A 26,818-nucleotide genomic window follows, 5' to 3' on the forward strand; every position below is an offset into this window, starting at 1 on the left:
AATTTACTATATTTAATATATTTATTTTCTTCTATAATTTGTAATTCTGGTGTTGTTTCATTAACATGTTCTATGTTTCAGCTCTTCAAGATTTTGGAGCTACCCTGAGAAGTGCTATCGAAGCAAATTATTACTGTTATCATCTTCTGAGACAGGATATCTCCTGAATAGGACTGATTTCATATACTTTTTATTGCAGTGATGTTACACCTCAACAGTCTTCAACAGCTGTAACTATGCCACCTGCTGGTCCAGTATCTGAATAAACTTGCAGCGTGCACCTCCCCCCATGCTACACCAGCACACAGGTACTGGTTTGTTTGGTTTGAAGGTTGCCTGGTGACTCAACACAACCGGAAGGGCTGCATTTATGTGTTTCTTAATCCTCCGTCCGTACCAGGTGTACCTGACACACAGGTAGGCTGAGACCAAGCAGGTTCATTCATGTCTCAGCCTGGCACCATCACTCGCGGAACAAGGCCTTATATGGCCCGTTGTTACCTGAACACGGCACGTGTCAGCGGCGTAATCTTTGCTGTGTTGAACAACTGAGGTAAAGTTTAAAGGCTTTTAAGTGTGTACACGCAGTACCCTGTGAGCTCACAAGGGCCAGTAAATAAGTAGACTCTACTGCAAACCTCGGCAGATGCGACTGTACCTGAATACCTTTTTCTTTAATTCACATTCCCGAATTACTTGGCAATACTAGCACATGCTTTCCTACAAGCCTAATTCCAAAATTGAGCATGATATTTGTATCCACATTGTTGCCCATGCCAGATGAAGTCATAGGTGAACCGCAATCATTGTTTTCTGTTTTCATTCAGTCGGCCCACGTAGGGGGATCCTTTACGCCCACACGCTCTCTGCTATCTCTTCAATAACATGAAGGGAACACAGTGTGAGTTTCCATCTGCTTCTGCCCCTGCAGTGCAATCAAATAAGCCTGGAAATCAAATGCAGTCATCCCAGGGTGTGCCTGCAGCATGCGGGTGGGCAGGGGACTGGCATTGACATCTGTTTAATGGAATAAGTGGAAACATGTCTACAACACTAGTGGGCCACACCATGGTCCTGCCCACTCTTGCTACATGATGTCATTCTGGCCTGTTAATACACTCAAAAAACACTGCTAACCTTCATTAGCTGTATCAATATTAAGTCAACCAATATTAAGAATACACCAGCAATAACCATATTGAAAGCATCTGAGTATTACTATTACACCAGCTGTCATCTAGCCTGCACTGTGTGTTTTAGTTTGCCATGACGAAGGATGCTTTTCATACTTTTATGAGACGTTATTTAATTGTTAGGCTTGTAAATAAAGTCATTCAGAGTGGTTTGATGTGAAATGCTTTAATCTAGAGAACCAGTTGTTCACAGTGTTGGTGATAGGAACAGCCAAGGAGTTTCAAATGCAGTTCCATATACTGTTAATACTACATGCACAATTCAATCATGTAAACAGTAATTCAGAGTGGTTTCATGTATAGTGGAGTCTTTTTATGGGAAAATTCAGTAAATCTGAAAAAATAAGCTTTTTGTGGGAACTATTTTGTCTCAGAACACCCTGCATGTAACTCTGTGATGTAGCTTTTGGAGGCATTAAACTCTTCAGACGTCTGGTTCCTGTCACCACCACTGTGAACAGTTCTGATTCAGTAAGTTTCTCTAGAATGCCACATTTCACACCAAACCCCTTTCAATTACTTTTGCTGCCTTCATGTCATGAGTGCACAAGAATGCCACCACAGTGTCATATGTACCAGGGGGAATCTTAGTCTTGACTTTCTGATTTGGGACATCAACAACAAAAGTAATGGTAGTCACTGATAGTTGTATTGTAAACTTGTTGTATTCAGCTATTCAGCAGTTACACATAAACACTGCAGGATGAAATCATTCATATGTAGAAAAAATACATTCATAAGCATATGTTATATCATGCTTATAACTGGATAATAACGTTTCCTATTTTATAAGCATCCTCTGTTCTTCATTTTGTTAAAGTAGCACAAAATAAACATACTCCCTTTAATGACAGAGAAACAAAAATAAACAATAAAGCATTGTTTTTGTCAGTTTTTTGACCGCAAATGAGTTCATTCTTATGACATATGAAGTCATAACTAGAAACTTCCATGGAGGACTTGAAGGCAGTGTTTGTTGACATTCAAACCATTAAACTCTCTAAAGGCTCTCTCACATAAAGCTTTTACACAAATCAGTTACACTGTATGATCCTTGGAACATTGTTTTATGATAGTCTTAAGACAAAATTTTGGCCTAAAATGTATATTTTTAAGCCCAACCTGGCTGATATATATAAAGGCAAAACATTCTTCAAAGAAAATTTATTTTTTCATATTATCCATTATATATTTTCCACTATTTCACAGTTATCAACAACTGTGAAGAAGTCAGGGTCTGTACGTTTCTCTACAATTAACCATTTTTTGTAAAAATATTCTGAATTATTTAACTCAAATCTTAACAGTATTGTATTTTTTGTCTTTAAGTTACATCTATTCAATCAGTGTCCAATATTGTATATTTGTACAGTATTGTACAGTACATACTTTGTGGAACCAAGTGAATTTTAAATATGGGCCATTCGTTGCCATTGAGAAAAATAATCCTATATTAGTTCAGCTGTAGCTGTTCTGGTGCACTCTCAGTTAATGTGCACAAGCACCATGTAGGAGGTTTTAAAAAACAGACTGAACAGATGGTGTATAGCCTCAAATCTGGACAGTGATTTCAGAATGAATAGTGATATTGACACAGCAACATTTTGTGCCCTTTCACACAGTAACAAAGCTTCATCAATTACAGGACAGTCTCCACTAGGTGGCAGTCTGAGCCTAAACTGCATATCCTTAAATCACATGAGCAGTTATCAAGCAATTCACAATTTAAATATTACTTACATTCCTGACTTTTGAGTTATATTTCTATGCCATTACTGTGTCTGTGTTGAAATTTGTTAATACTTCGGAATGAATGTACTGATTCAACTCATAATAACGTTGCTGCTACAGAACAATCAGAAACAAAATCATAAATAAAAGACTCGATGCTTGGATTGTAGTAGTGAACAATTACCTTTAATTGGGTATAACTGTGTGTAAAAAAATAACACATGGTAGTATTTTATTATTAGAAAATATATCTGCAATTTTCTAATGATGAAACATTGAAGACTGGTGGACTTCATTCTCTTCCATCCTAGCATAACTGCATTGTTTATTCTTTTACTTCTATGTAATTTTTTAACGGTAAAATTTGACATAACCTCTCCAAATTTATGTTATGCTTGAATTAGACAAAAACATATTGTTTACAGCAAAGCATTACTTGTCATGTTATGTGAATTAGAAGTGCTGATGGTTATCAAGATCAAGTTACTACATTGCATTATAAGCTCAATGTATAATCCTAATGTAACATGTTTATGGCATTATCTAACAGTGCACTAAAACTGCAAATATACAATGAACATGCATAATGCCCAACCTTTTAAGAAGTTGAGGTTGTGCTATAAGGAAAATGACCATGGTGAACTATGCTAACAATGGACAACACAGCAATGATAGAGCCCACAAGCATGTTTATGAAACAAAACTCATTTGGCCATTATGTTAAATTGGAATTCCACCAATATCCAAAATTTCTGCATGGTTTCATTATTGATATGTAAACAAAGTCATTCAAAGATGGTTAATTGTACAGAAATTTCACAATTCATACATTTAAACAACAAATAAACCTACACAGGTTTTCTGAGTTTTAATATATAATGTTATTGATGGTAAAATGGTATATCAGAAAAAAATATGCTTTCTTTGAGGCCTATTTTTACCTTGCAACACCTTGCATGTACCTCTCTGCTGTGCATGCATTTAAAAAAATGCATTTTAGGCCAAAATGTTTTCTCAAAACTAGCATAAAACAATGTCTCAGCCACCAGACAATGTATTTGTACTTTTAGGGATTTTATTTCTTCAGATATCTGTTTCCTATCACCAGCATTTCTTATCGTTAGCATTTCACAAGACTCTAAATGACTTTGTTTACATGTTATTTAATTATTATTAATTATTTAATTATAAAAATTATAATTAAAATTCAAATAATAGGTGGAAAATTAAGTAATGAGAAGCACTGTAATTGAGGCTAGCATTTATTTATTTTCAACTTGATGACCTTCTTGGGCCTACGAACAGCCTCAATTAGGAACACTGGTTCTGTAGTTCTGTAGTCCCACTTAATCTCAAATCATGGTACCTCACAGTTAAACTGCTTTTGATGCACTATCTTGGGAGGATTTTAAGTGGAAATTAACTAAATCTGCATAAACAGAGTGAAATTCTAGAAACATCAAAGTAAAAACATAACTCACTAGGTTTTAGGTGTGTCATCCAACTTTACTTAGAAAGCTGCTCTACCACCAGGAACTGCAGTAGCAAATATGTTACATGTATTACTATTTCATGCTCTCCTGCCCCCAGTGGGAGGCATATTTGGTGATGGTTTGTGGTAACAGTCTGAAGGTGCAGAATTAGGGCTTGCATTCATCCCAGTGGGAATGTAATACATGCTCTCTAAATAACTCTGATCCAGCGATGGATGGTTTTTTGCTTCAGATTTTGCAGTCTGGCTTGCTGAGCTTCCATATCCCATGCTGGTTTGATGGAGTGAAGTGGCGACAGAGGTCTCTGGATGCCGTGGTTGCTGGGCAGACTGAGGATGTGGTGGCGCAGCATATGGGAGGTACTGTGGTGCATATAACCCGGGACCATGGAGTGAGGGGTATGGAGCAGCAGCTGGGGGATACATACCAGAATGGGACATAGCCTGCTGTGGTATGAGAACTTCTACATATTGCCCCAGTTCTGGATCAAACAGCATTTTTCTCAGTGGCTGCACTGGTACTTCAATATAGAAGTACTTTCCAGTTTCAGGATCGAGGAGTATACGACGAGGGCCTTGCCCATACCCAAGACCACTTGCATTTTCTGGGTATAAGACACTACCAGCCCCAGGACCATCACTTCCATAATCATGGCCAAAAGCTGGTGGTAAATCATGCGAACCGAAAAACTGTGATCTGGGATCCAGAGCTATATTGGGTGAATGGCTGTGCTCCCGATAAGCTGCGCCACTTGCAGCTTGTGGTGATCTGCGATTAGTTGAATGCCTGTCCATCTGCTGAGTGGAAGAAGCTTGTTGTTCATCACTAAAGGCTTGTGTGACTGGAGCAGGGCAGGGATATGAGTGGTGCAAGGGTTGAATCATCGGTGGAGCCTGGGGTACTGTGGTCTTTGGTGAGACTGGTGGAAAAATTAAGGGCTGGCTGTCTTGTCTGCATTGATGAGGACGGACCTGGGCCTGCGGTGGTGCGCTCGGATATGAAAGCACCTGCCCTGGTGACTGTAGGGCTGGTGGCGTGCGGGTTTGTGAGCCATGGTAGGGATGGCCAAGATGAGGCTGGGAAGCTGCTGTGCAGGAGCATGGAGAATGTTTGTTGGTTGGATGGTATCGGTTCAGCCTTCTTGGGGGCAAATCAGAAAGTAGCAAAGGGCTAAAACTTTCTCGTTCTTCATAACTGGGAGGATCATCTGGTGCATGGAAATGGAAGTCCTCTTTAAGTAACTGGTTGTTAAAGGATGCTGTTTTTGAAGACTGTTTGTAGGTATGACCTTGTGATGCTACTGGCAAGACTGGATGACTGGATGCAGAAGAAGTGCCTGAAATCACCTGTTCTTGACTGACAGTCATGTTCAGTTGCTGTCGGTTGTTGAAACTTTGCACTGAAGTTGTAGATACCTGTTGCCTACCAGTAGCAACTGAAGTTGTTGATTTCTGCACAGAACCTGACACTGTGGTTGTTGGCATAGATGGAGGTTTGTAGCTTGATACTGCTGAGACGGCAATTTTTTTGTTGTTGTTTGGTGCAGCCTCAGTTAACTGCTCCCTGGGTGTTGCTGTTGATGTCTCATTTTTCTTAACATCGCTCTTTAACTGTGTTTGCTGTTTGAAAATAGATGATGTTGGTGCAATGTCTGTTTTAGGAAGGTCACTTGATATTGACCTAGTTTCTGTTAATGGCTGTTTATAGCTGGGTTTTGGTCTATCACTGGATATTGACCTCACTTGTATGGGTAACTCAATCTCTTTTGATGTGGTCGCGTGACTTTTTGTATTGCTAGAAAATGATCTCATCTCTGCCTTGTTTGATGTTGCAAGAGGAGCAGACATTTTTGTTATGGTGGTGGTCTGAGTTGTGTTCTCTTCTTCCTTTGAACCTGTTTGAATCTGATTGTCTGTCAGCATTTCACTGGGAGTCATTCTCAGATCCTTAGGCTTTGGAGAGTTCCTAAGCACTGAGACACATTGACTTGCCTGTAGGGTACTGTCAATGGATGACTTCTCCAGACATTCTTTCACTTTCTGTGATTCATTTGAGGCCCCTTCTGATACAGAAGTCTGCAAGGGGACCTCTAGTCTGTTGATGTGCTTTGGAGTAGTACTGGTACCTTCATTTAGGACATCACAAACACCAATGTCAGCTTGCATTCCTTTTTCTTTTAGTAGCATGGACACTGAGTGGCTACTGCTCATAATCTTCCCATCTGGTGAAGCAGGGCTTGATGGCTTCTGCATCGCATTAGATGTGGCATCCTGCATAAATACTAATGTTGATACTTCCTTGCTTGTAGGTGTATGAGGAACTTCTAGATTTGTGCTCTGCTCACAATTTTCAGATGTTGATAAAGTGTTACATTGATTAGATACATCAAATTTTTCCATGTCAGAGACTTCTGCATTCATCTTCTGCTGTGATTCGAACATTATCTTTTTGTTGTCTGTTGTTTCTGTAATATTCTTATTACAGCTCATCTCTGAATCCTTATGTGTTTCCACTTTGTCAAAGGATTGTGGTTCTTGTAAGTTGGGCCTTTTATTGTCAGATGCTTGCTTGTCCTTCCAGCTGATAGCTTTGCATTCAATCTGCAAGGTGTGAGGAATTTGAGGTTGCGTTTCTTTCTGTTCATCTCCAAAATGTGTGGCATTTGAGGCTTTGAAGGACAGATTGTAGGTGTTCTTTACCAGCTTCCGAACATCCCTAACTTTATGTATAACAGATTTTGGCCTGCTGGTTTCATTATCTTCTTCATTTTCTACATTGATCTCTAATTCAAATCCGCTTTGCCCTTCATGTGTTTCCTCTAATTGAGATTCTTCAGTTGAGTGATCAGGAGACAGAGAAACGTTCAGAGAAGACTTCTTTTTGTCCTTATTGGTGCATGGCTTAAGAGTGATTTCAGGGGTCTTTGACAAGAACATCCTCCTGCCTCTCTTTTGTTTACAGGTTTTCAGTGCTGCAGGATCCTCCAAATCCCTATTTGCCGTTCTGCCAGTTATGCTTACAGCTCGGGTGGCAGTAGCACTTGTGTTCCTGGCAATAGTATGTGGTGAGTTACTGTTGTGCTTACTTCCCAAGTTATTAGTTTCTGCTGTTTCTTGTACCATTTCTATCATTTCATTCGTTTGTATCTTAGATGTTTTGCTTTCAAAAGGATCAACTATTCTGGGCATCTGTTCACTCTGAAATGCAATTATGTCCGAGTTACTGTAAGTAGGCAGAAAGTTGGCTTTGAAGAATGGTTTAGGAGGAACCTTAGGCCCCTGTTTCTTCTTCTGAAGGCAAGGGCTTCTCTGTTCTCTACAAGCAAAATCTTCAGAGGACAGGTTGCATTCAGAGGGCAATCTAGAACTTAAACAGTGTGTCTCTATATTGCTTGATTGTCCTGCAGAAAGAGTTTCAGGGTGTTTCTTTTTATCTTCAGATGGATTTAAACATTCACTTATTGAAGATTCCTTGAGATCATTTGTCTCCATTTTCTTTGAAAGGACACTCTTGATAATGCAGGTAGCCATCTTTGCTTTGGTTGAGCTTTCTTCGAAGGATGCAGACTTCTGCAGCATCTTCTGACTACTCTGAATGTCAGGTTCACCTCCAAATAGATTCTCCTGTATTGCTGGGGGGGTGCTATGCTGACGAAGCAGAGTGTCCCTTGAGCATCTCTGTGTAGATGACGATTCCGTAACATTCTTTGCGTTCTCAGTAGACTTTGACTCATCAAGATTGCGTCTTTTAAGCTGGATCTGCCTTTTTGGAACAGTCCTCTTTCCCCTTTTGCATTCCTCCTTGCTCTCCACTGCTACATCCACACATTCAAAACTACCCATCTCAAAACGCTTTGATGGATCCAGGGTACCATGTGGCAAAATAGAGGAAATGTTACATAAATGCTCCTCATTTTCATGCAATGTTGAGCCATGCAAATCTGTGTAGGACATCCATGTTGCCGCACCAGGACTGTCCACAGTAGATGGCTGTGAAACATTTGTAGATGACCTGTGGCTTGAGCTGTACACATCCAAGTAATCCCCTTGAGGGCTGGAAAGGCTTGTAAAGGCAACGTCCGTGAACCACTTTACTTCATTGTCAGCCTCATCAAGCTCACTTCCCATACTGGAGGTTTCACTGGTACATCCTGAAGCAAGACGGCTGGCACTACTGTGTTTGCTCTGGAAAGCCGATTGGACCCTCCTGGGGCCACTCTTGTTCTCTTTCTGTGTGCCCTGAGCTCTGAGAAGACTCTGTTGCTGCCGAGTTGTCAGGGGAGACTCAAAATAACAGCGAGGTGGAATTCCAGACTTTGGGTCTCCGCTTGAGGGAGCAGTGCTGGGGCTTGCAGGCCCTTTTCTATTCCTGTCCCTGAATGACAGCTCAACCTGTTCCCCTCTGTAACTACCCTCTGCTATATTCTCCTCCCCTTTTCCTGATGTATCCCCCTCCTGTATCACCCTTTCTTCACTCCACCCCTTGTTCCTACACGGTTGCCCGTCATACTTTCTGTCATTGTTGCTATGGAAAACACTGGGGCTTTCCCTAGGCATAAGGCCAAGTTGCTTTTCAGTACCTGCTGATTCCCTCTGCAACATTTCTGTTCCACTGCAGCTGCCATTACCTTTCAAAAAATATTTTTCCTCTACAAAAGGTGTTGATAACTTTAGGGTATTTGGGTTTTCATGTGTTATTAACTGTAACATGTTGTCATTCATCTTTTCTCCACTTTCTTCCATCTGTAAAGATAATTTGGCAACAGAATGTTCAGATGTCAAATCTTTTATTATCTGAATTTGGCTCAGAGCTACAGAAGCAGCATCTTTGCATTCATTGAGAACAAGGCTGCTGCTTCTAAAGGGCTCTTCATAACTATCAATCTGATCTCTGTCTACTGACACAAATGAAGGAAGATCCACTTCCTCACTGGTTAATTGACGATTGTCTGCCTGTCCCAGAGAGATGCAAGGTTCTGGGACTGTAGGTTCTGGTATGTGATCACTAAATCTGTCAGGTGATCTTTGATCTCTAATTTCAGGAGAAGGTGTTGCATCTCTTGGTATACTTAAAGTCATCGATGATGGTCTAGACATGCTTCCTGGTGTTGATGAAAACTTTGACATGGGTGAGCTGGTCTGGTTTCTAATCTCATTTATGGGATCTGTAGTTGAATTAGAACTTTCAGCACATCTTATTCCCTCTTCTTCAGGATTTAGCTCTAATTCTTTGTTCTGGGGTGAAACCATCCTGTATGTTATCCCCTGAATCTGAGGTGACTTTAAGTTTTGGGAAAGAATGCTACATGTTATTGTTCTAATTTCTGGGGAACAGGTAGCAGATCTCAGTTCAGGGGAAGGAGCTGTTGGCATAGAATCAGGTGTAAGAAAATTTTGTCTGATTTCTGGTGTAGAGGTAATGCTCCTTGACTCAGGTGTAAGACATAGTTTTGAATCAGGTGAGGAAACAGAACCTCTGAAATCTGTCGGTGTTGCTGTTAAGTCAGTTTCTGGAATCTCAGGTGTGGATGGTAAATCTTCAGGTTCAGATGAAAACACCTTTCTCTCAAATTCTGGTGAAGGGCTGATGGCGTAACCCACAGGTGAGTGTATAACTATTGATGGCTCAGAGCAGTGAGTGGCCGCCAAAGAACCAGAAAACATGAAGCACTCACTAACCTCGGGTGATGTAGTATTTGAGAGGTATTTTCTTTGATCAGGTGAGACCACTACTTCTCTTGTTTCATGACAAACAGCTGGATCCTGAGGCGCAAATGAAATATGTGATTCACTGTTTTCTTCAGCAGAAAGAGTAGGTGGCAGTACTGTATGAGGTTCTACTGGTAGCCCTCCTGTATCTTCATGTAAAGGAGATGACTCAAACCTCATTGCCTCAGGAGAGTCTGCTAAAGCTTTTGCTACTAGTGTGACATCAGATTCAGAGGAGATATTTGTGTCCATGTGTGCAGATAAAGAAGAATTATCTCCATGTGCAGGTGTTACAGGCCTTATTAAAGGACTGGGAGTTAATGGACAACTCTGGTCAATATTTCCAGGAGGCAAGCCCAGATCTGTTTCTTGAACATCTGAAATGTTTACTGTAGATGAACTGTGATCATTTCTAACATCAGGATAAGAGATCTTAGTCTCTTCTTCAGTAGGGTAACTGGCCACATTGTTCTCCTCAGCAGAAACTTCTGATCTAGTTCTCTCTAGTGATGACCTCTCTGAAGGTTCACACGTAACTTTGTGAACTGGGTTTTCTAAAAATAGGCTTTCTTGCTGTATAGGTGGGTTGATAATGTCCCTTTGTACAGATAAGGCAGTGTCACTCTGCTCTATGTTAGCGCTGGTTTCAAAAAAGAGGTCAGAAGAGATTTTTTCTGGTGATGGATCAGTTACTCCAGTGTCTCCAAATTCAGATGTTGACATTACTAGCTGCTGGGCAGATGAATCCTTATGGATTAGGATGTTGTCTTGAGACAACTGAGACTCTTGGTGGTTCTTTGTCTGTGACAGGCCGCTATCATCTACTCTGGTTGGTGAAGATATGCCATTTTCAGAAGTAACTGAACTTCTATCATTTGATAAACTTAAATCTGTTGGTGGTGAGCTCGATTCCCTAGTCTCAGGTGCATGCAAGTCCTTTGTTTGTTTAGAAAAGTCTTTTGAGTCCTCCAGTGTATCACTTGTGTCACTCAGCTGCTCTGAGCTATGGGCAGTATGATAGGATCCTGATGAATCATTGATATCGTCTGCTGTAAAATGTGCATCCACATCCCTTTTTAGAAATGTTGTAGAGGCTGGGCTGCTGGAGAGAGAAGGAGACTCGCAATCATCCCCAAAAATGTCACAAAGGCAAGTCGTTTCAGATATAGCACCACGAGAGCTCTCAATACTTGTGATGTCAAAGATCTCCACACGATTGGGCCCGTCTCTGTGCCGAAGGCTGAAGGTGCGTGGAGCACTGCGGAGGAATGAGTAGCTGTCCCCCTCTAGAACCCAGCTTTCCATTTCTTTGCAGAGTTCCGTTTCTTAACTTGTGCTTGACTGCCTTGTTCCTTGGAAATGCACTTATGCACCGTCTTGGCCATTCAAAACATGAGGGAGGTTTTCAGACCTGAAGAGATATAAGCAAATTATATATATATATATATATATATATATATATATATATATATAAAATAAAGCATTTTTCTGCATCAGTGCTACCACTTTTCAGTTAACATGCAGAAGATGAGTAAAAACTTCCACAAATAAAATGTTTGTATTAATTAATTACTTATTATTTTATTGTTTTATCAATGGACATAAAACTGTGCAAAACTTTCCATGGTCCCAAATGAAATAGATTGTATAACCATCAATGCTAATGACTAAAGGCAAGTAAAAGTTAACTACATGTGAGAAATGAAGAACTGCCACCCACATTAATTTGAATATATTCTTGCCGTTTTTACTGCTATATTGCGTAAGACCATTTTGAATGGAATAGCACACCAGACAGATATGTACTGTACCTCGAGTTGACCATGAGGTTCCAACAGGGGGGTCTTGCGTTCCTGTGTGCTGCAGTGATCCTTCCTCCAGTCAGGCCATTCCGCACTGAGGCAGGTCCAGCCCCCTTCAGCTAACACCATACAGCAATAGCAGAATCACTATCTAAAGTAGCTTCTCCTGCGCAGCCTGGCTATTTCAGTTATGGACCAGGACTGCTAAAAAGAACGAGGGATATGATAAAAAACAAGGGGCCAATGCACCCTTCATCTGAAGCATGCACGGAAAAAGGACTTAATGGACCTGACCTGATTTATTTTAATAGAGTTTGGCTGTATCTCACTGCCTGTGCCAACCTCAACACTAGTGTTACAGCTAGCAGCAGGTGCTGCTCCACTCCAGATACAGCATGTTGCTGGAATCTGACACACAGGACTAACACAGTCACAGGGCCTTGCTAATATTAGACCCAAGCTAGTAGGAAAGATCAGTTGCTTATGCTTTAAAAGACAGAGGACATCAAACTAAAATCTTTGATAATTGCTACTAATAAACATCAGCTTTTGCACACACATGTACTTTGTGAAACAATTCTTGAAAATGTATTTTGTGAAACTATTCTTGAAAATATGCACTGGAACAATTATTAGCTACACAATTTGCTTGATTTTCAGACTTGATATAACGTGATGGATGCAGTTTAGATGTATCACAGAGTTGCATACAGTTTAGATGCTGTTTGGACCTGCTATTTACAGACATGCAAAAGTTCTACATGTTTTGTTGATTTGTGACTGAGAATAAGTTATAACACATCCTCTAACACAGCACACTTCTGCACATTATAATCATTGCATATTTTCTGGATTTAACAAATTGGGTTTAACATAACCTTTTATGTTTTGTTACATTATTTCTAGTATATCAAACTCAGCAAATACCAAGAAACGGTCTACTTCAATTTGCAAAAAAATGTTCGTTGTAGAGGTTGTGTTAACCTATTCTCAACTTATTTTCAATGAGAAAGTCAACAAAACTCATCATTTGTCATTTGTCCCTGTTCCGTCTTGCTCCTCAACTGTCTATGGAAAATTTGCATAATGTTCTTTAAAAAAACTACAACCTTACATGAAAGGAATGCTTAGCACTTCTAAAATGCAGCCAAATTCTTTACTGTACAAACAAGGCTACTGACTCAAATCCAAAGCCATAGCTAGTTGTCTAACAATGCCTCCAGAAATAAGCCTGCTCAGCTGATGGCCAAGTCATCCAATGCAAATAAACCTCTCAGTTTTGTTCTCTTTACTGTTGCCATGATACTTAAATCATGTAAAGAAATGAGCTTCAGCCAACTCCAAAGTGTTTTGTCCTTGAAGCCTTTGGCTGAGATAATGTGATTTTATATAATTCTGCTTGTGTACAAAGCAGTTTAGAGTAGTGTGAGTGCTGAAAGATGATGTTCCTCACCTGGAATGTAAAAGTACAACAATACAATAAATGCAATGTCTAAATCATCATAGCATTTTGGTGCCTACGTGAAGCAAAGTGTACAAAGATGGACCCAGGAAATCCCCGAGCTAGAAACATGAGGCCTAGGTCAACTCTATTCCGAAACCTTTGACATACAGTATTTAGATACTCTATTTTTGACAGATATGCAGATGTGAAAACTATCTCAAAAATAAAACAGTCTTCGGTTGCCACTCAATATTTTGTACACAAATATATGGTGGCCAAATCAATGAAAAGGAAACAAAATAAAACTGAAAATGTACAGCTGAAATATAATGTAATTCCTAGAAATCATGATACTTGTTTACTTTGATGTACTAAGTAGTTTGTGGAAAGTCATATAAAATGTCTGGACAGGTGTCAATATTTACTGTACATATACATGCTATCTCTTACTGCTTGTCTGGGGCCATTCTTGTCTGTTCATTCCATAATTCAAGCTTGTCATTCATGTCTGTTGACAACTATTAATGATTGCATGATCATGCAACAAGAAATTTTTTCCAACATTTATATGTCAAATTTGTGGCAAATTTGTTTTTATATCCTGTTTTTGAGTGTGTCAGAGCACCTTTTCTTCTTTCTATTTTCATTTAATAAGCAAAGCTTTTATAATATTTTGAATGATGTATATGTTTATTTAGGTTACAATTACATATATATATATATATACTTTGCTGCTGTCGGAACAAACCCTTGTATGTCCAAAATTATAACTTTACAGGAGAAGCAAAAAACATATTTTACTTTTAATGTAAATTAATGAAACCAGAGTTTTTTCCAAGTCATTTTGGGCTGCTTCTTTTAGTACATTCTTCATTAAATCTGCACAACAGGCAAATTATGTCAAAAACAGAAAAACAACAAAGATGGAGATATGATGTTTTCTTCTGACAGCAGTGATAAATAAAAAAAAACCCTAAGAAGCAAGAAACCTAAGTATCCATCCACCTGTTTATCGTTTAGATCTCAATGCTTCTTTTCAAACAGTTCAAATCCTACCTGAGAGAGCATGACTTTTATTTTGAATTGGGTACTTATACATCTTAAGTGGAATGCAGCATCTTGTGGTGTCCCACAAGGCTAAATTCTGGGACCTACATTATTTCACTTATATTTGCTCATCCATGTCTTTAAAACCCGCTCCTTGTTTCTACCCTCATTGCCCATTTCATGAGTTCCACTTACCATATAGTAGCACTTTGTATTTCAACAATTACAGACAGTAGTCCATCTGTTTCTCTGCATAATTTGTTAAAACCCTTTCACCCTGTTCTTCAATGGTCAGAACTGCAGTGACAATGATGTGGTGGTGGTGTGTTAGTGTGTGTTGCGCTGGTGTGAGTGGACCAGACACAGCAGTGCTGCTGGAGTTTTTAAACACCTCAGTGTCACTGCTTAATTGAGAATAGAATATCCAACCAGCAGCATCCTGTGGGCAGTGTCCTGTGACCACTGATGAAGGACTAGAGAACAACCAACACAAACTGTGCAGCAACAGATGAGCTATCATCTCTGACTTTACATCTACAAGGTGGACCAACAACGTATGTGTGTCTAATAGAGGAGACAGTGAGTGGACACAGTGTTTAGTGTTTTCTTGTTGTTGTTTTTAGTGTTTAAAAACTCCAGCAGCTCTGCTGTGTCTGATCCAGTGCTGCTCAGTGCTTCGCTGCAGCTTTATTGTCTTTGGGGATGAAGCCAACGATTCAAACGTTGTTGTTTATCTAAAATATAATCAACTCTGCTATTTCAATGTTATTTCAGGCATTGATTAATGTTATAGAAGTTTTTGTATTACTGCAAATGCTTGCTATTTAAACAAAAAAAGAAGTAACTCTATGTGTTGATCTTCTTTTAAGGTGGGCATGTCAAACTGAGGACCATCTGAGCCAAAGTGGTGCAGAGATTTATTAGCATTTACCCTCATCTAACACTCTGAATTCCATTTATAAAGCTGAAGAGCTGAATCAGGTGTGTTTAATGAGGCAGTGCTCAAGCCTGCAGTGTTTTGGCCCACGAAGACTGGAGCCTGACACGTGTTGTAGTGAGTTGGATATAACTGAAGTACCATATTAAATAAGCCTCTGTTCTTTTACTTTTTCCTTTATTTTATTTTACAGTGATTTCATTTTCATATTTTGTATTTAAAGTGTTTCATCTCCTCTGTGTTTTGTTTTAATCTCTATGTAAAGCTGTACATTTCTGAAAAAGTGAAAAGGGTTACACATAAATAAAAAGTATTATGATCACAAAAATGTCACAGCTCACGATCTTAGCAGATTATGCTAAAATTGTATCACATTTGCCTGTTTTTACACATAAACAACAAATGAACAGAAATACTGTAGCTTAATTGAATGTTATCTGTAGCAGTCCGATAAGATGAGAAAGAATGAAAGTTGAACAATAATCATTTTAAAGGAACTAGCACCTTTTTATTTATTTTTTAAAATTTAAATAAAGCAGACTACTGACATATGTTCCCTGTCCCATGTCTGTTCAGCTCTAATTTGTAACTGGTGTAAAAGTTAAACTTGCTAAATCTATTTTTAATCCATTTTGATTATAATCTATTCTGATGCGTCCTTCTTTGTAAGTCTTCTCAGTTTGTCTGTTAAAAACCTGCCCATGGTCTAATGAAGAGCTAAAATTTGTCCTCTTCAAATTGGAATTCAATTAGTGATTTCTACTTATATTTTTAAAAATAATGTTAAAATGTCAAAATCATGGAAATCGAATTATTTTTAACATAGAAATATGTATACATATTCACATATGAAAACTCTATGGCACAAAATGAACAAGTATGAAGATACTTTTACTGTCAACTAACAGCGAGCAACTAAAAAAGAAAGAAACTCTGATTTAACGCGTTTCCATTCCAGATCATGCAGGGGCGACACGGAGCGACGAATGGCAATACATTTCAAATTAAAAGTATTTTTTCCCCGGTGTTTTGTTACGAAGAAGAAATGATCAAATTCAAAACATGCAGAAAATGTTAAATAATATTATAATACGCGGACTGTGAGATAACAAGTATTAAAAAATGGAGACTTCGCGCTGAGCAGCCTTGATACCAAATCTGTCAAATGAGTATAAAATTCAAATGAATACATTTAAATGATTGCACACATTGTGAGTTGGTTTATTATCAGTAGCAAATTCGTTAATCGCGAGTTTCCAGTTCGGAAACTCGGATCCTCGCGGACTTTTATTTAGCCTCGAGATTAGGCCTAACCGGAAGTGTGCTACGACTACGCGGAGCTGAGAGGAAGTGCGTCTGATACGCTGGTAAACAACCGAGTGTGAAACCCGCAGTTTTTGGATTAATTTGACATTTTTTCGGAGTTTCAGACGGTCATCCAGTGACCAGGTACATTTACTGGGTGTTGTCAACTCCAGGATGCGACTCTTGTTCTTCCATTTCGCGGGAAAGTTGAGAAAAAAAAATTTTTTTCCCCGTGCCACCTTAAATGATGAGGCGCTGTTGGATGATTTAAGGTGGAACGGTAAAATTCGAACAAGAAGTTGGTGAATAGTTAGCTGGCTTCAGTCTCATTAGCTGTTATCTCATATTTTTTACCGTAATATTGAGTCTCGAATCATTTATAAGAGCCATTCGTCGACAAAACTGTAAGAGTTGTGCTGCGTTGCGTTTTCATTCGCATTAACGGTACATTTCATTTCCTACGCTAAATATAATTAACATTATCGCTGACTGAACACACTTATTACGAAATATTTCTCCAGTGTTTGAAATGCTTTGTGTAACTTAATATCAGCGTTTAGCGGTACTGAAACAGGACAGTACTTGGAGAAATGCCTTACAGGGTCTTACTACACAGTAGCAACCTCAATTTCGGGCTTATACTAACCGAAATCTCGGAAACTGCCTCCTTTTCGAGAGCACTTTATACGTTTATACGTTACAATTTATACGTTATGGTATGTTCATTTTTAGAGCTGGGCAATATGACAGTATATAAAATTATTGTGGTCAGTTTTGTCACAATACAATACGGTATGCCTTTCTGAACATGTCGTTTATGTTACACCTGTACAACACTGAGCAACTGCATGTTGCAGTATAAAGAGAGCAAAATTAGGCCCATTTAACTAGATTTAGTGCAACACACTATGCCAAATATTGAATAAAAATCATTGTATTCACAGTTTTCTGATGATTTTCTCAGGTCCAACTGATCTAGATCTGAAAAATAAATATTATGGAATAGTGTCTATTGCAGTTTTATACTTTTGCCATATTGCCTACATTTTTTTTTTTTTTATCATAGACCTTTACACTCAGCCAGCAGTAAGTAACTGCGTTTGTCTTTTGGTGCTTTGGGGTTCATTGCTGAAGTCTCTTCTGTGTAGAGACCTGTGTCCTGAAAAACAATGACGAAAGAAGATGAAAAGCAGTTGGGTCAGGAGGGGATAGTGGACCTGGAGGAGCCCAAGAAAATGACCAGAGAGGACTGGAGGAAGAAGAAGGAGCTGGAGGAGCAGCGCAAACTGGGCAATGCTCCTGCGGAGGTGGACGAAGAGGGAAAGTGAGTGGATGTACAGAGTATAACTGCTGCTTGATGGGTCATTGGACAGTATGAGAACATTTTATTGCTAAATTACATTGCAGTATGTTCTGAGCATATCGTGGGCATCGTCAGTACTTATAGAACACTGACCTGCATGTGTCATAGCAGAGAGCCTGAGTACTGCTGTGTAATTGGATTTAGTGCAGTGCAGTATGTGAGATGTTAAACAAAAGATATATTCATAGTATTTCTTTAAAATCTGGCATTGTTACCGGTGCCCTCAACAAAATAATATTATTGCAGTATTTCCCTTAACTAGGCAGTGTGCACTATGGCTTGGACGTTGCATCCAAAATTTAATGCCCTATAGCACATGCTTACTGGCATGCTATTCTCTTTCTTGTGTACAGAATTCAAGGGAGTGCTGGACTTCTCTAACAGACTAAAGTGCTACAGCTAGTTGACCACAACTGCTCCAAGCTTGTATTTTCTCTTAGCATCTGAAAACCTATTTAAACATGGCATCTCAGCCTAAAACTGGCCTTTCATGTGTTGTGTGTCATGTTGTGTTGTATATTGTAGCGCAGTACTGCATAACTCGGTGTCAGCGATTTCACAAAATTTACAATTTTGTATCCTTTTCCTGTTTTTGTCACTCTGTTTTCTCTGTTCTCTCACTACAATATCCAGCATGCATTGCACAAATATATTAAACAGCCATTTGAAAAAAGTTGTTTAATTAGCTGTAGTCGCCCCACAGCAGATGTTGTTAAACCTTGAAAATAAATCATTAGAAGACAGTCTTATTGTCGAAACTGTTGTTGCACCACTGTAGGAGGCAAGAAGGCATGTTTGGAACAGATGTAGTAGATGTAGTAAAGTGTTCCTTTAACATATTGCTAAGTTCACAATAAACAGTGTAATCACATATGTGCTGTTGTCAAGAAGGTCTACTGTTGACTGCAGCCCTCTGAACTACTGGAACAGTGGGAATTAGTAGTGGTCAGTTTTTGTGCATAAACTTTAACCTGATGCTGTATGTCTCCTTTTGTTGTTTATTGTATCGAATGCTACAGTTTTGGACACACTAATCTCTCTTAAGCCCTATTTTGGTATGCAGTTTCAAGCCAATTTCTGGTACAATGTACATTTTAAAGTGATATACTACCAAGAAAACAGTCTTTTTCATGCTCTTATTTGGTCTTTTTCCTATTTTGTTTTTAGGGATATCAACCCTCACATTCCTCAGTATATTGCATCTGTCCCATGGTACATTGACCCTTCAAAGAGACCTACACTCAAGCACCAGAGGCCTCAGTCAGAGAAACAGACTGAATTCTCAGCTATCGGAGACTGGTATAAGAGAGGAGTGCAGGATGTAAGCAGCTTCCTGTGATCATGGTCAAGTCATTCTGTTCCACTATAATTCAATTTTGGTAGGGGACTGAATGCTAACGGTTTGCCACCTTTTTTCTTTAGAAATCTGTCGCTACAAAATACAGAAAAGGGGCATGTGAGAATTGTGGAGCCATGACACACCAGAAGAAGGACTGTCTGGAGGTAAAGGAATAAATAATATCATCATAACACCTGTATTGTATTAATTTGTTGCTGTGAGGACTCAAATGCTATTGGTAAACCTAAAATAAGGCAAATGAGAAACATTTGGAAACTTTTTTTTTTTTGTACCAAAGCTGTGTGCTGCCATGATGCACTATTTAGTTTTGGGCACGTTTGAATGGTTTACGCTCAGCAAACAGAACAAACATACAAAACAGAGAAAATGTCCTGTTTAAGCAGCGAAAACAACCTTTGGCTCCTTTAAGCAAGAGTAAATTCCTGTTTTGAAAAAGCAAAAAGAGCTTGCAGAATGTCATGTACATCTGGACCTCGTCATTGGCTTTAGATGTTTAGGGCAATGAATTAAAACCTAGACAATCCTGTTTTTCATCACAGCGGCCCAGAAAGGTTGGGGCCAAGTTCTCCGGTACTGGAATTGCTCCAGATGAGCACCAACAAATCCAGCTCTCAATGGATTATGATGGGAAGAGAGACCGCTGGAATGGCTATGACCCTGACGAACATATGCGCATTGTTGAGGAGTACTCAAAAGTTGACCTGGCAAGTCCTTTGGCTGTGTTTTTACTTCACTAAATTGCACCCAAAGGTGCAACTGGCCATTTTAGCTCTAGTTGAGGTGGTGATGTTACTCATTCCCCACCCCCCCCTTTTTGTTTTTAAAAAAAACAGGCTAAGCGCACTTTGAAAGCCCAGAAGCTACAAGAGGAGTTGGCCACAGGAAAACTGATGGATCAAACAGTAAGTGCTCTGTGAATGCATACTCTAATCATTTTCGACAGGTTAATATAAAAGATCTTGTAAAAGAATAAATATAAAAGACAGTATATCTGATTAGGATTTACACTATAAAATGTTTCCTATACTACCAATCAAGTATTTGAAGTCATTTGTCATATTAATGACTTTTATTCTCTAATATTGAAATAATGTGGATTGAATTGTCATAAATTGAACACAATGTAATGTAAACTGATGCTATATTGACAGTTTTGGGACCAAAAACAAGATGAAAACATAGTACATTGTATTAAATAATAACTTGTAATAATGTATTCATTTCTTGACACAAAACATTACTATGAATACTTTTTTGATCTGCAAGACTTGATCACTGCTGATCACAATCATGAAGCGTTCTGGATATTAATTTTTTCATACAGTTGCAAAAGTTTGTGCACCCCTGGTCCAAGTTCATCCTCTTCCTTTGCTTCTCTTTCTCCAGGAGAGAGAGCACAACAGCGAGGATGAAGATGAGGATAAATATGCGGATGACATCGACATGCCTGGGCAGAACTTTGACTCCAAGAGACGCATCACTGTAAGGAATCTGAGGATCAGGGAGGACATTGCTAAGGTAAGTGGCTGCGTTACAGAATGTTTCTCTTTAGAAGTTGCTGACTGACACTTGCAACTTCTTAACAGCTTCACACAGTATATCAACACTGAGCTAAATGTCACATGACTTTTCTGAAATTTTATGACTGAAGGTAAAGGCACTTCTGTAAGAACTATTGCATTAAAGGGACTGTCAGCTTGATAACAAATATTAAAAATATCTGAGTGGTGGTAAAAATATGTGCTGATTATTAATTGAAGTCACATTTGAAGAAAGTAAACCCTAAAATGTAAAATATCTGCTGTAATTCTGATTGCTACACATTTATAATTTATATCAGCCTCTTTCCATATAGTTTCATCTAAATCAGATCCACAGGATAAATAAAGTGCAAAAATCTTTGTTAAAATTATCAGTGTTGTTTAATTTACAGTATTAAATTCATGCAGGACTCTGCTGCTAAAAGCATGAACAGATTAACAGCATAAGATGGTAGCCCCTTTAACATAAAGGTCAGCATTCAGATTGTTTTATCAGGACTTTTCCAATCTAATGCTGTCAATATGTTACAGTACTTGAGAAACTTGGACCCAAACTCAGCTTATTACGACCCGAAGACCCGAGCCATGAGGGAGAACCCATATTCCAACACCGGCAAGAATCCAGAGGAGTAAGTTTGTGTCTACATTTTATTGTTTGCATGCAAAGAAAGCTCCTTGTTTAAAAAAAATGATATCTGTAAGTGAATGAATTTGTTCTTACATGTGCTTGTGTTGATTTTGGCAGGGTGGGTTATGCTGGAGACAACTTTGCCCGCTACACCGGAGACACAATTTCCATGGCACAGACCCAGCGTAAGCAACTGTTTTCTTCTTTCTTTCTTTTTTTTTCTCTCCAAGTGGTGCAAACAAGGATATATCTGTCTTATGGCCTTTTGGTTTGGACACACCTGTACTTCTGTTTAAATGTTTAGACAGTTGGGAGTTTTCTGCAACATAAACCAGTATGGACAAAAACAACATTATTGAGATGTATATAATATGCCATTTAGCCAGGCGACACATGGACTCAATCAGGTGTTTCCAAGCTTTTGATTAATAATGTGACTGTATGTCCCTTTTCATCATTGTCTCCCCCTTGTGGTCTTACGTCTATGCACACGTCATGTAAATCCACTTTCTTGCTTTGCGTGTCGCTGCAGTCTTTGCCTGGGAGGCATTCGATAGGGGGTCAGACGTGCACCTGCAGGCTGATCCCACCAAACTGGAGCTGCTGCATCAGTCCTTCAAGGTCAAAAAAGAAGACTTCAAAGAGAAACAGAAGGAGAGCATCCTGGAGAAGGTACAGCCAAGAGCAGCCCACTCATCTTCTTTTTTTTTTTTTTTCTTTTCCTTCTTCCCCTCATAAAGTGATAAAGCGTTACTATTCTGGCACCTTTTGGGCCACAAGTGTGACTCCTCTGCTCTCTTCTGCCTGTAGTATGGAGGTCAGGAGCACCTGGACGCTCCTCCACGGGAGCTGCTGTTGGCTCAGACAGAGGACTACGTGGAATACTCTCGGCATGGAGCCGTCATTAAGGGTCAGGAGAAAGCAGTGGCTCGCTCAAAATATGAGGAGGACGTTCTTATTAATAACCACACAGTAAGTGCCTGTTGATGTTGTGAAAAAAAACAAGCACATTTAAAATTTTTCTTTTTTTTTAATGTAACATAAAAATCCCAGCTCCCTTAAAAGTTTTCTTTACATTACGTGACCAGATGAGTCACTCTCACAAAACCATGTTCATAAATATTTGAGTGCCCATCATCATGCAGATAAAAAATATTCAGGCAGTTTAGTATGTGCACAGTTGCGCTGCAGCTTATGTTGCAGCAAAAGGTAGTCTGTTTTTTTTTTTTTTTTTTTTGCTATTTATTGACCCCAGGTCTCATTATCACAATTCACCCACATTTCTGTTTCTCATTTCTGAGAATAGTATTGATCATTTTTGTTTGTTGCCTTTTTCATATTACACAGAACTAGTAAAACTTTTAACTGTCAAATCTCAAACATTTTCTTTGCAAGCAATAAAATAATAAAAATAATGAAATATTACATGGCACAAGTACAAAGAAAAGTCCAGTGGCTTTCAAAGTGTTGCAGCAATGGGAGAAAATGTATTTTGTTTGTATATATTTATCATATGTTTTGTAGGAAATATATAGTAATAATTTAAACATGAATCAAATATTAAGGACAATTAAAACTTGTAGACTGGCACTTTAAAAAAAGTTTCTGGGGGGAAGCGTTAAGATTTATTTTCAGTGTTTACTGTGTTGCAGCTATAGGAATTTGGCCAATAGGAAAATTATACTAAAAATCTAAATAATTTAAGTTTATTTTTCATTATTCAACCAGGAATCATTATTTGTGTATTCATAAATTAAACTTTCTCATTTCATTTTTCAAGTCCCAGTATTTGTCAAGTTCGTAAGAATAACCTAATTGTTGTGGATGTTGCTTTTTTTTTCCTCCTATGAAGTTACCATGTTGGTATTTTCCAGATGACATCAACACATAAATGAGGAAATTCTTTATAAATCTTGTTTTTCAGTGCATCTGGGGCTCTTACTGGAAAGATGGCAGTTGGGGATACAAATGCTGCCATTTGCTGGTCAAACAGAGTTACTGCACTGGAGAGGCTGGCAAGAAAACAGGGGTGAGTTTGCACATTATGGTACATTGCCTGAATTTAACCTGAAATTTCTATATATATTTGTATGAATATAAAGCAGTTTATTGTCTCTTGGGTAATTTTGTCAAATCAGTTTGCACTGATAAAATCAGACAGGAGAAAACGTGTTTACTTTTTCAGAACTCAACGTGTGTTCCGTTTGAGGAGGGCTTAGACGATGCAGAAGAGGAGGCTCCAAAGACGCTTCTAGAGGTAAACAGTCAAGCTGAGTCTCATCTCTTTATCTTTATCTCTTTATCTGCTCTTTCTTTTTCCATCCTCAGTTGTGTGAATTAAATCAACTCTGCTCTCTCTGATCCTGTTGGATAACTTTCATAGAGAACTGCTAACTGTCAGTATGATGTTCATGGTGTTTCACCACAGATGCACCAAGAAAAGATGAAGGAAAAGAAGAAGAGCAAGAAACACAAGAAGAAGGATGCAGACAGCAGCGACGAGGAAGATGAATCAAAGAAGAAGGAGAAGCTGAAAAGGGTGCTTTTCCATACAGTTGTACCTTTTAGATTTTGTGTTGCTGTGTGTTCTGTTTTCTTGACCGTGTTTCCAGTTACGTTATGTTCTGTTACATCTTGTATGTACAGTGCTGTGAAAAAGTATTTGCCCCTTCTGATGTCCTCTGTTTGTAACTATATATCTTAAATCTGTTTTTTCAGATCGTTGTACAAAATGTAGTATAAGGTGTAAAGAAGGAGGGCATGAAGGCATTTTAAAAAGATAATTTAATTTATTCAAGGAAGAATGTTTGGTATTGCGGAGAAATGCTTTGTTAGCTTTATGCCAGATGTACCAGGGTTTCCCAAAAAATCCCAATCCATGGACTCATCAGTCCCCTGAACATTCTTCCAAAAGTCTTGTGGCAGGGCGGAGGAGTCATCAAGGTTTTTTTTGCCAAACGTGAGATGAGCATTTACACTTCTCTTAGCGGTGGCTTTAACCTAGATCTAGGTGTGGCAAATCTGCAAACATGGAAGAAATCAGGAGGGGGGGCAAATACACAGCACCATACGTCCGTGGCCCTGTTCACGCTTGGTGTTAACATCTGATCATAATAGGACAGCAAGACATGAAGTCATTTACAGCTGGTGTTTCCATAAGTCTCTAATCAATTTCTACTCGCCTCTTGTGATCAGATTTTATGGGAGAAAGGGTTCAGTGAACATTTACCATGTCAGCCTCTCACTGTGAATCCTGTAAGGACTGTTATAAACCATTAGATCACATGGATTGTTAACACAACTCAAACCAATTGGAGAAAAGACTAAAATTTAAGCCGTACAGCTGCTTTCGTCTCTGTGGTGATGAGGCAGCTTATTAGGGTGATCATTTGAAGCTGTTGAAGATGCATTGAGATGCTTTAGTGTTTACACTAGAAATGTGGTCGTTTGCCTGCATGACCACCTGCAAAGGTCATTTGAGTGATTAGATCAGTGTCCCTGACACTTGATGCTGTCTAGTTTGGTCACACAGGATGCATAGATCACTGGTTGAGATGTAAACAGAGTCAGAGTGGTTTGGTGTGAAACGGTCCATTCTAGAGCCAACAGTGGTGGTGATAGGAACCAGGATTCACCATGTCTACAACACAAATAAAGCCATTTTGCTTACCATTCAAAACCACCAGTGAGCCTTAGTTTTTAAATGTAATGCTGATGATGATAAAATAGTCTGGTTCATGTCTGGTTCATATCACCACCACTGTGTGAACAGTTCTTACTCGAGTAAACTATACTTAATGACTTTGTCTTTGGCATTTTTTAGGTTTTTTTTTTTTTTTTTTTGTTTAGTTAATCAGTAAAATTCCCCTTTCATGCAAATTATTTTCTCTGTCTTGGTTTTGGTAAATGCTAAAAACTCAAATGTTTCTTTTTTTATGGCAGGCGTTGACTGCAGAGGACCAGCGCTTGAAGCAGGTGGCAGAGATGATGCAGATAGATGAGAGGAAGAGGCCCTACAACAGCCTGAAGGAGGTGCGTGAGCCCACAGAGGAGGAGATGGAGGCCTTCCGTATGAAACGCAGCCGGCCTGATGACCCCATGGCCTCCTTCCTCAACCAGTGATGGAGAACGGCTCATTTTTTCTTTTTGTCCTTTGCCCTATTGGCTCCTACAGCAGGCTATAAGTCATCTAGCTGATTCATCCACTTTTTTGTAAGGACAAAAAACTGGACTTCATCAACCATTTGCTGACTTTTTGAAAAGTCTTGTTTGTTCTGGTTCGGCAATACATGATTATGAATCCTCTGTAATTAAATCCTATAAATACAGCACACATGACCAAATGTAACATTGGTTTTTGATACATTGCTCATTTTCTTTTTGTGTAATAATATATAGATTTTAACCAGAAATTGTGTTCTTTAGTGCTGTTAGGGTTACAGTGAATAAGGATTTGCACTGCTGGTTCGTTTTAAGGGACCGGTATCTCACATTTTTCATATTTTATTTTCTCCCCTGAGGACCACTCATAAAGTTTGTGTGGGTTTATACTCTAAAAAGGGTAGTATTTTTTCACATGACCATTTTTTTTCAACCTCTCTTTGTCTCTTGGAATTAAACAGGCTGTTTTTGTAACTTGTGCTTTTAATACTGATATATGTAAGTGAGCGGTGTTCAGATTGGCTACTCTGTATCATGCCTCGTTCAAAAAAGCAGAGCTTCTGAGAAAGAACACCTCCTCTTCCCCAAACACAGCACAGCAGCAATTCACAGCTATTGTTTAGACAACCCACAGATATATAGTGCTTCGTTTGGCTGAATCAAGATATTATAGAAACTTGAAGTTAAACCATGGATCATGAGCAGTTGGTTTTGTTTTCTCACAGTTGGATTTGTTTCTTTATAAGCTTTTGAACAGTTGGCACAAAAAGGGGTTAAAGTGTAAACAGTCATTTTCAGCAACCAAGACAATCCGTTTTCGTTTAGTTTGCTTTTTAAATTGATTGTTTTCTGTGGACTATAATCACTGTGAGATCTATACAACCATCTACAAATTATAAAATGGAGATACTATGTTTTCTTCTGACAGCAGCAATATATGTTGCCAGTCATGTTACGTGTTATATGTACAGTACTGTGAAAAAGTAATTGCCCCTTCTGATTTCCACAATTTTGTCTGTTTATTTCCTTATTTTTCTCATATCCTTGTACAAAATGAAATATAAGGTATAAAGAACATGAAAAGATACATTTTCAAAAGATTTCA

The 26,818-nt window shown here is 38.8% G+C and overlaps 2 protein-coding genes across 4 annotated transcripts; one reads left to right on the forward strand and one right to left on the reverse strand.

Moving 5' to 3' along the window:
• Positions 1 to 4,409: 4,409 nt before the first annotated feature.
• si:ch73-43g23.1 lies at positions 4,410 to 12,084 on the reverse strand. Its single transcript, XM_017691997.2, has 2 exons — positions 11,937 to 12,084; positions 4,410 to 11,536 (listed from the first exon to the last, which is right to left on the reverse strand). The coding sequence occupies exon 2, from the start codon at positions 11,428 to 11,430 to the stop codon at positions 4,495 to 4,497; it is 6,936 nt and encodes a 2,311-aa protein (XP_017547486.1). The 5' UTR covers positions 11,431 to 11,536; positions 11,937 to 12,084; the 3' UTR covers positions 4,410 to 4,494.
• Positions 12,085 to 16,665: 4,581 nt separating this feature from the next.
• slu7 (SLU7 homolog, splicing factor) lies at positions 16,666 to 26,719 on the forward strand. Of its 3 annotated transcripts, none has more exons than XM_017692000.1 (15): positions 16,666 to 16,722; positions 17,809 to 17,984; positions 19,191 to 19,344; positions 19,446 to 19,526; positions 19,923 to 20,087; positions 20,217 to 20,285; positions 20,770 to 20,901; positions 21,456 to 21,553; positions 21,670 to 21,737; positions 22,085 to 22,224; positions 22,363 to 22,524; positions 23,477 to 23,581; positions 23,738 to 23,809; positions 23,981 to 24,091; positions 25,495 to 26,719. In XM_017692000.1, exons 2-15 carry the CDS (start codon positions 17,830 to 17,832, stop codon positions 25,672 to 25,674), a joined length of 1,692 nt encoding a protein of 563 aa, XP_017547489.1. In that variant the 5' UTR covers positions 16,666 to 16,722; positions 17,809 to 17,829; the 3' UTR covers positions 25,675 to 26,719. The 3 variants fall into 3 exon arrangements, with proteins under 3 accessions (XP_017547489.1, XP_017547488.1, XP_017547487.1); XM_017691999.1 differs by having other exon boundaries at positions 16,685 to 16,804; positions 17,795 to 17,984; XM_017691998.1 differs by having other exon boundaries at positions 16,685 to 16,804.
• Positions 26,720 to 26,818: the final 99 nt, after the last annotated feature.

The sequence above is a fragment of the Pygocentrus nattereri genome, chromosome 8, assembly GCF_015220715.1.
Source record: "Pygocentrus nattereri isolate fPygNat1 chromosome 8, fPygNat1.pri, whole genome shotgun sequence".
In the NCBI taxonomy this organism is placed as follows: domain Eukaryota; kingdom Metazoa; phylum Chordata; class Actinopteri; order Characiformes; family Serrasalmidae; genus Pygocentrus; species Pygocentrus nattereri.